The sequence below is a fragment of the Callithrix jacchus genome, chromosome 7 (assembly GCF_049354715.1).
Source record: "Callithrix jacchus isolate 240 chromosome 7, calJac240_pri, whole genome shotgun sequence".
Taxonomy (NCBI): domain Eukaryota; kingdom Metazoa; phylum Chordata; class Mammalia; order Primates; family Cebidae; genus Callithrix; species Callithrix jacchus.
The window spans coordinates 155,097,174-155,111,581 of record NC_133508.1 but is presented as its reverse complement, the minus strand read 5'-3'; the positions used below and the strand labels follow the sequence as shown (position 1 = coordinate 155,111,581).

General features: G+C 43.4%; 1 protein-coding gene across 10 annotated transcripts in view; it reads right to left on the bottom strand.

Annotated features, from left to right (window-relative positions):
* TTF2 (transcription termination factor 2) overlaps window positions 1–14,408 on the bottom strand; it is a 51,135-nt gene that overhangs the window by 12,565 nt on the left and 24,162 nt on the right. For 6 of the 10 annotated variants that reach the window (XR_013520367.1, XM_054236688.2, XM_078332854.1 and 3 more), the window contains 9 exons: window positions 13,426–13,574; window positions 11,770–11,851; window positions 9,502–9,621; window positions 7,577–7,727; window positions 5,254–5,359; window positions 3,096–3,277; window positions 1,948–2,101; window positions 1,529–1,620; window positions 731–813 (listed from right to left, as the gene is read on the bottom strand). Coding sequence is in view for 9 of the 10 variants with exons in the window: in XM_054236688.2 (XP_054092663.2) it covers window positions 731–813; window positions 1,529–1,620; window positions 1,948–2,101; window positions 3,096–3,277; window positions 5,254–5,359; window positions 7,577–7,727; window positions 9,502–9,621; window positions 11,770–11,851; window positions 13,426–13,574 (1,119 nt within the window). In the remaining variant the exon portion in view is untranslated. The remainder of the gene's footprint in view (window positions 1–730; window positions 814–1,528; window positions 1,621–1,947; window positions 2,102–3,095; window positions 3,278–5,253; window positions 5,360–7,576; window positions 7,728–9,501; window positions 9,622–11,769; window positions 11,852–13,425; window positions 13,575–14,408) is intronic. The other 4 variants (XM_078332856.1, XM_078332855.1, XM_078332853.1 and 1 more) reach the window with 1 other exon arrangement.

Genomic DNA, 14,408 nt, shown 5'->3' with positions numbered 1-14,408 from the left:
CCTCTACTGAATGGATTATTTTACTGAATCCAGATCCCCATTTTCATCAGCCATGTGTATGTATGAGAGTCCTACAGCTTACCTCTACTGAATGGATTATTTTACTGAATCCAGATCCCCATTTTCATCAGCCATGTGTATGTATGAGAGTCCTACAGCTTACCTCTACTGAATGGATTATTTTACTGAATCCAGATCCCCATTTTCATCAGCCATGTGTATGTATGAGAGTCCTACAGCTTACCTCTACTGAATGGATTATTTTACTGAATCCAGATCCCCATTTTCATCAGCCATGTGTATGTATGAGAGTCCGACAGCTTACCTCTACTGAATGGATTATTTTACTGAATCCAGATCCCCATTTTCATCAGCCATGTGTATGTATGAGAGTCCTACAGCTGACCTCTACTGAATGGATTATTTTACTGAATCCAGATCCCCATTTTCATCAGCCATGTGTATGTATGAGAGTCCTACAGCTTACCTCTACTGAATGGATTATTTTACTGAATCCAGATCCCCATTTTCATCAGCCATGTGTATGTTTGAGAGTCCTACAGCTTACCTCTACTGAATGGATTATTTTACTGAATCCAGATCCCCATCTTCATCAGCCATGTGTATGTATGAGAGTCCTACAGCTTACCTCTACTGAATGGATTATTTTACTGAATCCAGATCCCCATTTTCATCAGCCATGTGTATGTATGAGAGTCCGACAGCTTACCTCTACTGAATGGATTATTAGGGCTTCTTCCAGATTGGCTGCCTCTACTTTCATGTCTTTGTAGATAGGATTGCAGAGCTGACCTGCCACAGATTAAAAAAAAAAAAACAAAAACGCATGTATAAAGGTCACTAAGACCTGCTTAACTGTGCCTGCAGTAGGATCTTGGCAAATTAGAGAAGTGGACTTGTTATATGATGCCAAGCTCATAGCAGGCAATGGTCAAAGATAATACAAAAGATACCATTATTTTTAAAAACAATCATTTTTTAAAATAAGCTAGTAAACATAAGGTCTGAAAGAAGAAAACAACATTTACATTGGAAATGAGAGGTATGAAATAGAGACAACAAATCTGGAATTCAGGGACGGGTAAGGGTTCAAGAGACAGTGCAAAGAACAGACGACACAAAAGGATTACAAAGCAATCTTTGTAAAGTTCGAGTGAGATGCTGGGTGACAGGTCAAAGGTCAAAGAGATATGATTATTCAGCGCACCCCATGAGGACCAGACAGATTCGGTATATGGGGACCACACCCTATGACTTCTATGCAAGGAAGCCAATGAAGAGTAGGTTCAAAATTTTGCCTTCAATGTGTGTATGAGACAGAGGTAAACTAGAGAGGGGAGAAGGAAAAAAACAGAGGGGGGGAGCAAAAAAAAAAATGAAATACAGACAGCCACCTAAACAATAATGCCATAAATATAGTTGGTGGAAATTTGACCTTCGACTCACTCCCAAGAAAGGACAGAAATAAAACAATGTGTGTGAGAAGGTACTTCTTCAATACACACACCTTGATCTTGCAAAAAACACATTGTAAACAGTCTCTTCATCTTCAGAAAGCTTTAAATGATGTAACTGAAATTTACGTTGGGGCAGTATCACCTGAAAGAACAAAAGAAAAAAAAAGCTGCCATGAAGCTCTACAAATTAATTGGTGATTACTGAACACATTCGCCAGATGACACTGCAGATCCAGTCAACCCCTGGAATGCAGCTTCCACCCTTTCTTAAACATAGGGCTGCTCCAACACACAGTACAACTGGACTGCTGTGACAGCACGCACGGGACTGCAACCCCGGGGCCTCCTCATAGGAGGACAGGAGACACAGAGGCTCCTGAAGCAACGCAGATGGCTGTTCAACCCAACACAAGAACACAGTCATGCTCCTTCCCTGGCCTCCCCCAGAGACAGGCACAAACGTGATTACCAAAGGTCTGCCAGTAGAGTCCAGCTGCTCTTTGGTTCTCCTCAGCAAAAGGCTCTTGGTTAAAATACTTAACCGTTCCCCTCCTTTCTTTGAGCCATTGTCAACCTGACTCCTCCACAGACTGAACTCATCAAATGGAGAGCAACGGAGAAACCTTTTGTTGAGGACGAAGGGCACAGAGGAGGGAAGGAGAAGTTGGGGAGAATGGAGTAAAGGTTCAGAGTCAGATACAAGATGAAACACAAATCAGATTTTCTGTTACATCTGTATCCAGTCGCTTTAAAAAGTGAATTTCATAGCAAACCTCTGCTGAACAGATCAAAAGGCTGTAAGTCAATAACAAAACCACATTATAAAAATGTGAGTTTTCCTATTAACAACGCCTACATTGTCACAAGACATATAATCAGCAGCTAGAATTTGTTCCAAAGCTTTAGAGGCTAAGAAAGAAATTTCACATCCTCTTATGGCTGACTCGAATAAAAAGAAGGAGTTTATTTTTAATTTTTTTTCTTTAGAGACCGAGGTCTTGCTCTGTCGCCCAGGCTGGAGTCCAGTGGCATAATCATAGCTCACTGCAGCCTTGAACTCCTAGGCTCAAGCGATCCTCCTGCCTCAGCCTCCTGAGCAGCTGAGATCACAGGTGCATACCATTGTGCCTGGCTAATTTTTTTATTTTTTGTAGAGGTGGGGTCTCGTTTTACTGCCCTGGCTAATCTTAAACTCCTGGCTTCAAGCAATCTTCCCACATCAGCCTTCCAAAGTGTGGAGATTACAGGTATGACCCACTGTACTCAGCCAAAAGGACATATTTTTAAATCAGCATTCTCTTCTGTTTGCTTCAAATAAATTGTAGTGCTGACCCTAGACCATGTTTTAAAGCAGAAGTAGCCAAAAACATCCACTGGACTTCAAGCTGTCCTATACTTTTGCATATATAAGGGCTGAATGTAATTAAAGTCCTATATCAACCAATCAAAGCTATTTCCTGATCAACATTTATTCTTTTGTCCTCTAAAGGTTGCCAGGCTTGCCATCTCCCACACAAGATAATCTGGCACACAACGAAGCTTTATTATGAGGCGTGAAATAATGATGAAGGGATTCGGACAGGGTTCACATTTACATCATCACAAGAAGTCACTCACTTCAGCAGTGAATACATATCCAACAAGTTGTTTTGAATGGGAGTTCCAGTGACAGCCCAACGGGCACAGGCTTGTAGCTTGCACACAGCCATGGACGTCTGCACTCGGGGATTCTTAACATTGTGAGCTTCATCCAGTATGATTCGAGCCCAGACTATTCGAAGCAAAGGTGTCGAGGTGCCCTGGAAGAATCACAAGTGAACCCAGCCACGGTATGGGAAAATGCGCATGCCCTCAAGGAAATGAGGGGAAATAGCAGCCAAGTATTGAGGACTCACCTTTACCTTTAAGTTTGCTTAGATCTGGTACACTGAAATAAGAACTAAGAAACCCAAGAGTAAAACCTCTCAACTGGTTCAAATTAGTATGTCATTTGAGAGTCTCAGTCTTTGAACTTAAGATGCCTAAGAGCAAAATGGTTTCTAATTTGAGCTTTCTTTTCTTCTTTAAATCCAACTTAAGCAATGGCTGTAGACCGGGACTACAACCAGGCACTGAACCTGCAAATTCACTCACTCAATACAATATTTATTAAATTTACTAAACATTTTCCAAAAGTCTACTTTTAGATGTGAGATGCTAAGCCAGACGTAAAAAAACAGTTCCTACCCTCTAGAGCTCAAAAGCTAGCAGGGGAAAAAACAAGTGTGAAGATAATTACAATACGATATATATATAGTAAGTCCCACTGGTTAGTTCAATACTGGAAGTGGGAATCTGGCTGCTCTTGATGAAATAGCACCTGACCCACAGCAGATACTCAATGTCTGCTGAAGAAACAAACTTACGACTTATGTAAGCACAAGGTGCTGACGGAGGCATTCAACCAAACCGGGGGAAGGTGGGGAGTGGTCCAGAAAAGATTCTTGAAGCAGGTTTTAAAAAATTAACCTGGGAGAAGGAGTGGCGGCAAAGTATTTCATTCGGAGGGAGAGTAGACACACACTGTGACAGAGCATGGGGGGAACTATAGATCCCTTGGTATGACTGAGCACGAGGTACCCCGAGGAGGGGTAGGGTGTCAGAGAAATGAGCCACATACATACAGGTAGGGCAAGATCATAAAGAGTCTAATATGGCCGGGCGCAGTGGCTCCCGCCTATAATCCCAGCACTTTGGAAAGCCGAGGCAGGTGGATCACCTGAGATCAGGAGTTCTAGACCAGCCTGGCCAACATGGTGAAACCCCATCTCTACTAGAAATACAAATAATTAACTGGGCATTGTGGTGGGCACCTATAATCCCAGCTATTTGGGAGGCTGAAGTAGGAGAAGTGCTTGAACCCCGGAGGCAGAGATTGCAGTGAGCTGAGATCGCACCATTGCACTCCAGCCTGGGTGACAGAGCAAGACTCTGTCTCGAAATCAGTAAGTAAATAAATAAAATAAAGAGCCTAATACATCATGAAAAGAAATTTGGGGTTTAATCCCAAAAGCAGTGGAGATCCACTGAGGAATCTGAAAAGTTCATCATCCGTAAGTCAGAGTTGGTTATAAGCTGCTGAAATATCCTGGAGATCTCTCCAAATACAGAAACCTGTGGATATCCTTTTGTGCTAAAAGGGTAACACACAGAAAGGTGAGTTCTTGGGATGAAACTGAATTTCTGGAGTATAATTACATGATGAAGCCTCTGTATCGTATAACTGAGGCTGCCCTGGACACTCTCAGGTCTTCACGATTGTCACTTAGCCTATGGCCCATTATAGGCCTATTATTTGCAACCCTTTTTTTCTGGGAAGTAAAGGGAGGCAGGAAATGATGCCTTAAAATCAAAATACTAGTAGTAAAATACTAGTCTGCACAATAAATATTAAAACTATAATGTGCATATACCCCAAATAGTGTAAATTAAAATAACAGCAAGTGAGGCTTTCATATATTCAGGTGATTATTACCCCCCATATACAATGTAGTCATCTTTCGTTCCAAAAGGGCAGCTGAATCCTGTGGCATATGTCGACCTTTATCGCATATGATGGCTGTCTGGAATAAGGACGATAGGTCAGAGGAAAGACCGATTCCTGTCCACACGTGGAACATTCACAGCATTCCCGACCTCCCAGGGAGGTCCTCTTGCTATCGTGGAAGCTGTGAAAGACTCCTGTTAAACCATCTGTGGCTCCAACTCCACTTCCCTGGCGGCCCCCCAGCCTCACCTCCACACTGAGGTTTGCACCTGGGATGTTTGCCTCTTGCTTGTTTGTGGGAATCTCCTTGGCCACGAGGCTATAGGTAGTGATCACGATGTCGTATGTAGAGAGGCTGCATAGACATAACAAAGAAAATCAACAAATGGTCCCACTAGAGAGTGACAATGAGAGGGGCAGAGCTGATCTTTCAATAGAAATGCCTCAAATGGAAGGACAAACAGCAGAACTCATTAACTTGTGTCCTTCACGCGCGTGCGTGCGCGCACACACACACGCACACACACACGACTCTGGAAGTAAATTTTCCCCACTTGGCTTCCCCATCTCTTACCTCTGGATCATTTACCATCTGCTCACTGTATCTACCACAGCCCCTCTCTTCCCATCTAATGAGTCAGAAAGAAAAACCTCTGGCTGGGATAATATAATGGTTGATATGATCTGGCCAGAAGCAAGTAGGATAGAGTTGGGAATTAGCATTTCATAATGATTTGAGACAGATGACACCAAAGTCCCAAGGGAGAAAGACACCCTCAAACACTGTTCACCTGATATCAAGGATGCTTTCTTCCTACCACTTTATAATGGATTTGTGAAAATTCGCTGGTATAGTTTGACATTAGGATATAAAAATACATGCTGTAAGCTTTCCGTGCATCTTTTTATACTCATTACATATAAAGATTCTTAATGAGGAGCACAAATCGTTTTCTGGTGAAGCTTAATATTGTACATCTGAGAGAACGTCAGTAAATATTTTATTTATTATTTATTTTTTGAGACAAGGTAGGGTCTCTATCCTGTCTCAAAAGTAAAATAAAATAATACAGTATTTACTGAAATTAAAATCCTGCTAATCATAGATCAAGCCAAGTTTATATTAAAAAGGAAAAAAATGTTTACTTATAATTAGCATACTCAGCATCGAAAATGACATAATAGGTGAGTAACCTACCCTGGTCCCCCAGGCTGGATTGTAGGGCCGTGATCTTGGCTCACTGCAACCTCCACCGTCCAGGCTCAACCGAACCGTCCACCTCAGCCTCCCAAGTAAATGGGACCACAAGTACACACTGCCACACCCAACTAGTTTTTGTATTTTTGGTAGAGGCAGGGTTTCACCATGTTGCCTAGGCTGGTCTTGAACTCCTGAGCTCAAGCAATCCGCCTGCCTCGGCCTCCCAAAGTGTTGAGATCACAGGTGCGAGCCACCGTGCCCAGCCCCAAGAGAACATCAGCAAATACTTTTGATAAAAATGATATGCCTAATTCAGAGAAGCAGCAGTATCTATAAGTTACCCTAGCATCATATAAAGAAGTATAATTGAGAATGACTCTAATCAGTCAACTAGTTCATTCTAAATACCAAACAAGTTATGCTCAAAGTACAAATCAAGTGAGATTCAATTTATTTCTAAATAAAAATTGAGAACAAAGGCAGGCAACTCACACTAATCTATGCCAGGGAAGGCCCACAGGCCTGCCGCTGCCACCCTGATGCCTTTTGCCTGCAGAAGCGACTCTCTGTCATGAGAACTGGCGTGTCGTAAGACTCAGGGGCACCAATCTGACAACTACCCCTGAAAGACTGTGGCCTTGTTCTTTAGGAGATAAAATATCCAAATTAGGGGCTGGAGAGATAAATTACTTGGAAGTACAAATAACTTCGTTCTCATCCTTGGCTAGAGCAGCCAGTATTTAACCTGGATCTTTACAGTGCAGTTAGGAACAGAAAACAATTCCTTTAAAATCGAAAGACAAAGACTAGGACTAAGATTACCATGTTGGGAAGCATTTTCTTTCCTTTTTCCTGAGCCTCCCTCTTCAAGTATTTATAGTTAGGGCTAATCTTCCTAAATTCTTGAGTCTAAAACATCTTACATGGTTTATTTATAAAAAGGAGTCATACAAATATAATCAAACTATAGCAACTAATCGTTAGCATTCCACCAAGATGCTCTGTAGAACTGGGCTGGCTCCATTCACACTATATACCCCTGGAATCAGAACTCCAGCAGCTATGAGGGTCTTTGCAACATTTATCTCTTTGACCAGGGGACACTGCTCCCACCTGACTGGCAGCTTAGGGATCTCAGGCCTCCTCACAGAGCAGCTTTTGTTGAGGACAATGACAAGGAAACAGCAAAAGATCCTCGGTAGTTCTCAGGATACAAGACAAAGGCTCTGTGGTGATGAGACTGAAGATCTGTCTCTGGCCTTCACAAATATGCATCCTGATGAAGTGAATTCTCAGGGACGGGAGGAAAGGCCCACAGGCGCATGAACAGAGGTGCTGAACGCCCCCGCAACTGCGTATCTCTGCACTTACACTCTGGCACGTGCATCCCGGTTTGGCCCATGGTAGAGACAGACTCTTAGCTTGTTGCTGTTCACCCGTTTTTCCACCTCGTTTTTCCAGTGATGGATCAGGGAGGCAGGACAGATGATTAGTGTTCCATGGGAGGTAAAGTTAGAAGAGTCTTGAGAAGGGAAAAAAATCAATGCCTAGTTACAGTCACCAAATGGCTTTTAACTTTTTTTTTTTTTTTTTTTTAAATATACAGAGACATGGGCTTGCTGTGTTACCCAGGCTGGTCTCGAACTCTTGGGCTCAAGTAATCCTCCTGCCTTAGCGTCCCAAAGTGAGATTACAGGTGTGAGTCATCGTGTTTGGCCTTTAACTTAAAGGCATTAGCTCTTCCCCTTGACTGACTTTACTCCTTCAATTAATATGTTTAACCACTGCTCTTATTTCTATACAGAGCCTATAGTGAAACAGGAAATGGAAGAAATGGTCTTTTAAACTTGAAACACTTCATTACTTGTTTTCTCCACTGAAAGTACAGGCAGAAAGAGAGGCTAAATAGGGGGAGGAAAATGTGTGGCACATAACCTCAGTGTAAAAAAGCAATGCGCTCTCACAGAGCGGCCAAAGGGGAAAACTGGATGATTTCCTAACTCCTCGGAGTTGACTCATTATAGGGGAGTATGGAGTATTTTTATTTTTTCTGAAAAGCATAACGATGTACTTCTACCTTAAAATTAAATACAGAAAACTTTTTTTCTAAAATAAGCAAACATAGGTTTGGAACCAATTAGTGATGGTTTGTTTATACCACGGCCCCTCATCTCTGCATGTGTGTGTGTGCTTATGCTACTCACACATGCTGCTACTACACACGAAGGGATACAGGACCCAGCTGCAACAGTGCTCACTAGAGGCCCTGAGAGCAGATGCCACAGATTTTTAACCTACCTGAGCAACTGAGCACTCTGCTTGAATACACAGCAATTTACATGTAGTGTTATCTATACATAACATAATCTTTAAAGTACTTATAAAGTGATTACTTTTTATTTAACTTTTCTTTTAAGAGAGAGTATTTTGCTATGTTGCCCAGGTTGGCCTCAAGCTCCCGGGCTCAAGCAATTCTCCTGCCTCTCCTTCCTCAGTTGGGACTACAGGTGCATACCAATGTGTCTGACTAAAGTTATTACGTTTTAAAAACATATGCTGAGATAAGATAGAAATTGTCTATAATCTAGGAACTTTTAGAATTTCAGAAACATGGAAAATAGCTTCCACTACAGTGACTAAGATGTGAATATGTGACAGACCTTCCTTAAAAAAAAATCAATTAATTTGAATCTACCCCACAGTTATTTCTTCAATATTTACAAAGATAGTAACTATTGGCCAGGCATGGTGGCTCACCCCTATAATCCCACTTTGGAAAGCCGAGGCAGGGTGACTGCTTGAGCCCGTTGTTTGGCACTAGCCTGGGCAACACGGTGAGACTCTCTCTACAAAAATTAAAAAATTAGCTGGGTGTGGTGATGCACACCTGTGGTCTCAGCTACTTAGGAGGCTGAGGTGGGAGAATCGCTTGAGCCCAGGAGGTTGAGGCTGTAGTAAGCTATGTTCATGCCACGGCACTCCAGCCTCGGCAACAGAGTGAGATGAGACCCTGTCTCAAAAAATAATTATTATTATGCTTAAACTAAGTCTTCTAGCCTCAGCTTTCTCCATAAGATTCTGCCTATCACAGATCAAGTCAAGTTTACATTAAAAGAGAACAAATAATCATTTATAATTAGCATATTCAGCATCAGAAATGATACAATAGGGGAGTAATCCAATACTGGTTTCCCAGTAGAGTAATTAAATATAACCAAAGCTAGGTGAAAACGTTCCCCTCTTGGCTGGCTCAAATGACGCAGGGGATGGCAGGCTATGAAGGCATTTCTGTCTACCATCTTTGGAGAGCCACGTCAAAGCTGTGCTTTTCTCCTTTTCTCTGTTTTTCTCTTGATTCTTCTGGGTCAGGATGAGTGCAATCATTGTCAGGGTTTTTCCTAAGCCCATATCATCCGCTAGAAAATAAAAGGAAAATTAAGAGAGTTAATTGCTTAAGGCAAAGAATCCAGGGAAACCACTGGCAGACATTTACCCCCGTTCTCCATGCTGTCAGTGCCAGTCCAGTCACTACTCTGTGCCGACCTTAGCGGTTAACTTGGTCTTCCTTATTCCGTGGAACCCCAGCACTTGCTGTTGACTTTGAGATCTAGGTCCAAGACATTTACTATGACTCTTATAAAATTTAAAACTTACAGTTTGGATCTTATTCTAGTCCCTGTGTTACGTTGTTACCTGTGTAATGTGCTGGTTATCTTATTACAGTTTGATGATCTGTTACCTCCAAAAGTAAAAAATGTCCAGTAGATCCATCCCACTACTTACTGGACTGGTCCCAGAACATTTCTGGAATTAAAACAGCCTTCCATTCCCTTAACTTATTCATCAAAAGAGACATAAATGAACATTTCTTGGGTACTGTCATCGTACCAATCACTGAGCTTATCTAATTTATTATTCATACCCTACAGAGCACTATGCTCATTTTAACGGACTGTAACACTGAGGCTACTATACCCATTCAAAATACTCATTCTGCCCTAGCAGAAGTCGAATGTCAGAGCATGGGCTCTGATTTAAATTCTGGCTCTGCTACTGTCCAGAAAAAGAATTAACATACCAGGCCCGTAGGGTCACCTGCTATCCTCTGAAAGGCCTCTTACAAGGTTGCCTTTGGAAACTTGGATTTAAGGTAAGAGTTGATCACTCTGCCTAAATTGTTTGTACAAACAATATGATTTATGTTGAATGTCTGCTTTCCTTCTAGGAATAAAAAAAACTTGGTACATACCAGGCTAAAGCCACCTATGTAACCAGCCGAACCCACCTATGTAACCAGCCCCCAGTAAAAACCCTGGGCACCGAATCTCTAATGAGCTTCCTAGGAAACATTTAACCCTGTTGTCACAGCTCCCTGCTGGGAGAATTAAGCATGTCCCATGTGACTCCACTGGGAGGACCCTGGAAGCCTGTACCTGGTTTCCCCTGGATTTTGCCCCTGTGCCTTTCCCCTTTGTTGATTTTGATCTGTATTCTTGCACTGTAAGAAATCATAGCTGTGAGTATGACCATATGCTGGGAACCCAGAGGTGGCCTTGAGGACCACTGACACAGTCACTTACTAGACACAGCGGACATCTAACATGGTTTCTCAAAGTTGGGCACCTTGGAAAATTTGAGCCTGACAAGTCCCCAAAGCAGAGTGGAAAACTTGCTTTCTGGCTTCGGTTGCAGCTAAGGTGCTGGTAATACGACCTGGCTCTATATATCAGATATTCTCATAAGCGTCTTTAATTCAGGCATAAGAAGCTTTAGAAAGAAACTCCCCGTGAAACCCTTTTTGCAGGAAAGAGTGGCTATAGAAGAAACTGACTTTGGGGTGGCACTGGTTACCTCTAGCGCTCGGTGAAGCAAAGAAGCTGCAATGCTTTTTATAGATGACTTAGGCCAGGCACGGTGGCTCACACCTGTAGTCCCAGCACTTTGGGAGGCCGAGGCAGGTGGATCACCTGAGGTCAGGAGTTCAAGACCAGTCTGCCCAACATGGCGAAACCTCATCTCTACTAAAAATACAAAAACTTAGCTGGGCATGGTGGCAGGCACCTGTAATCCCAGCTCCTTTGGAGGCTGAGGCAGGACAATTGCTTGAACCAGGGAGGCGGAGGTTGCAGTGAGCCGAGATGGTGCCACTGTACTCCAGCCTGGGCAAAAAGAGCAAAACTACATTTCAAAAAAAAAAAACAAAAAAACAGGGAGGCAACAGACTACTGTTTGTGTATTGGCTGTAACCAGGCTCCTGAAACTGGCCTGGAGTCTGGCACTCCACATCTCCCAGAGATTGTGGGAGCCACCAAATAATAAACTCCCCCTCTGCTTAGTGAGCCGGAGTCAGCTTCTCCTGCTGGCACCCAGCACCTCTGATCCTACAGCTGTGTACTCTGGAGCAAGTTGCTTAACCCTTCCGTGCTTCCCTTTCGTCATCTGTAAAAGGAGGAGCGATAGTACCTGCCTCGCAGAGCTCTTGAGAGGATTAAGTGAAACAACGCGATGCGTTTAGCACGATGCTGAGCATTCAGTACAGCTGGCTCTTGTAACAGCACACTTACCCAGAATTCCTCCTTGTGGCTTCTGACTTTCCCGCCATAGTAACCAAGCCAATGCCTGCTTCTGGTGTAGTAGCAAGGGGACCTGACAAAGGTAATAACCAAATGCTAAGCACAAATTCCTAGTGAGAGGCTCTGCCGAGCCTGGCTACACGAACTCTACGCTCTACTCTTTTATTTCCACACGTGACCCCCTCGATATTCTAACTGTCCTCACGTAGACCATTCCTTTCACCCTGAAGTCCTTAACAGCACCCTCTCTTTGAGCGTAACCATCCTGTCCGGGTCTGCCCCTGTTTGTTTCGGGTTGCATCCAATGTTAGGCATTTCTATTAAGAGTCCCTCCCACACCCTAAGGGAAAGTGCTGCTTTGTCTGCTTCAACAGTCAGAATCTTTCTCTACAGCTTTAATTTTTTTATCTTTATTTTATTCAGACAGTCTTGCTCTGTCGCCCAGGCTGGAGTGCGGTGGCATGATCTCAGCTCACTGCAGCCTCTGCCTCCCAAGTTCAAGCAATTCTGCTGCCTCAGCCCCCCGAGTAGCTGGGAGCAATTCTCCTGCCTCAGTCCCCCCGAGTAGCTGGGATTACAGGTGCATGCCACCACGCCCAGCTAATTTTTGTATTTTTAGTAGAGACAGGGTTTCACCATGTTGGCCAGGCTGGTCTTGAACTCCTGGCCTCAAGTGATCTGCTCGCCTGAGCCTCCCAAAGTGCTGGGACTATAGGTGTGAGCCACTGCACCCAGCTCTATGCTTTTGACCAAGACCTCTGATGCTACTTTCAGCAGCCATTAGGTTGGCTTTTCATCATTTCCTCATTATCTCTTAAATTCGCCTCTCTTTTCTGCAGCCAGAGTCCCAGTCTGCACTACTAGTCATAAATTTCAACAGCCCTTTGACCAGAGTCCCCCTTCTAGTCCTTCTGTACTCCAGTTTATCTTGTGCTCTGTGAGAAAAACTAATCTTCATCCACCATCCCTGCTTGAATGCTACAGCGATTCCACACTATCTCTTGAGCTCTTCAGATCTGATCCTTCACCAAGGCCAGGCTCCTACGCAGTAAGCCACCTGCTACTGCAGGCTCAGGTACTGATGACACCGGGTCATCACTTAATATCAATCTCTTTATCGTACCACTAATCACCACTCCCTCTAATTGCAGTGTTTCCTTCCTTTCCTCTCTGCTATCTCAAGGCTTTCAATTCCTTTAAGGCACAAAGTAGGCAGACAACGAATAACCGCTAGTCTAGAATGACGTTTCCTTTAATCTGAATCCCTTTTGTACTTTACAGTATACTACAAGGCACACTTTATTTCTGCCTTAAAGCCTTTGCTAATTGTTTCATATATATTGCATATGTATTTTCATCCCAACTAGTTCATTACATGCAGCAATTCTTTCACAGTCTTGTGGCATCTACCAGCTCAGTAAATGAATCCTGTATTCTATAGAACTATGTAACTGTATGACTTTTTTAAAAAGGGGTTTCGTTGTTATTGTTTGCACTGTTAAGCATAAAAGGAGAGGATTCTGCAAGCGAAGCCATTAAAGCATCTATCTGTACGGAAGGTATCTCAGAAAGCCTCCCTGCCAGCAGCGTCACGGGCTGCCGGAGCACTGTCGTAGGAGACTGCACCTTGAGCCTTCCCTGGCTCACCTTCAGCCCAGCGGGATCTTCCGCCACAGCGGTCTCACCAGGACGTGACTCCAGTGAGCGATGCAGCTCATCAATGGCTTCACTTGTGATCTTCCACACTGGGTGAACGTGATCTTGGTTTGCATGTTCTGCATACAAATAGGGGTTATCTAAAAGATGTCACAAGTATGTTTTCCTTATTCCTTTAGAGTATCCTTAGCACAAATGGCCCTGTATCTATTTCTTACCCTCCTTGTAAAAAAGGATCATTCTTCTCAACTTTCTACTTCTCTAGCAGTTCTCAGTCGGGAGACAACTGGCTTTTGCTTTTCTAGTCACTGCCAGCCAACCCAGGCTCCTATCTCCTGATCAGTTTCCTGTCAACTGATCCTATTACACATTTCAATTCTTCTCGGAATCTTCATTGTGCAGTTACTTCCGAATTCAAAGTTGTCTAGAAAGTTCAGGAAGGAACACTTAGCTAATAGGGTGTTATTGCTCTCTGTGGATCTATTAGTCATCAGTCTTGACTCACGTCTCTCCTCAGTCTTACACACACACACACACACACACACACACGAAGGAATAAGAACATATCTGCAGGTCTGCCTACCTCATAATGATGTGAGCTAGAGTTTCCATCCACAAATACTGACTGGATGACTCCTATGTGCCAGCCCACCGGGCTGACTAATCAGCATACAGTGGTGAGCAAGGCAGACACTGTCGTGCCCTCACTGAGAGCTAAGTAACACTGTAAAGCTCTACCGTGCAGCGCAATCTTTATTGTACGGGCAACTTATGACCTAAGAATGGCTTCTCCCCATGTGGGCACTAGGTCATCTACAGTCGTCCCCTCTTATCCACGGGGCATCTGTTGCAAGACCCCCAGTGCATGCTTGAAACTGTGGATGATACTGAACCCTACACAAACTGTTCTTTTTCCCCCATACATACAAACCTATGATAAACTTCAATTAATAAATTAGGGACAGAAGAGTTTA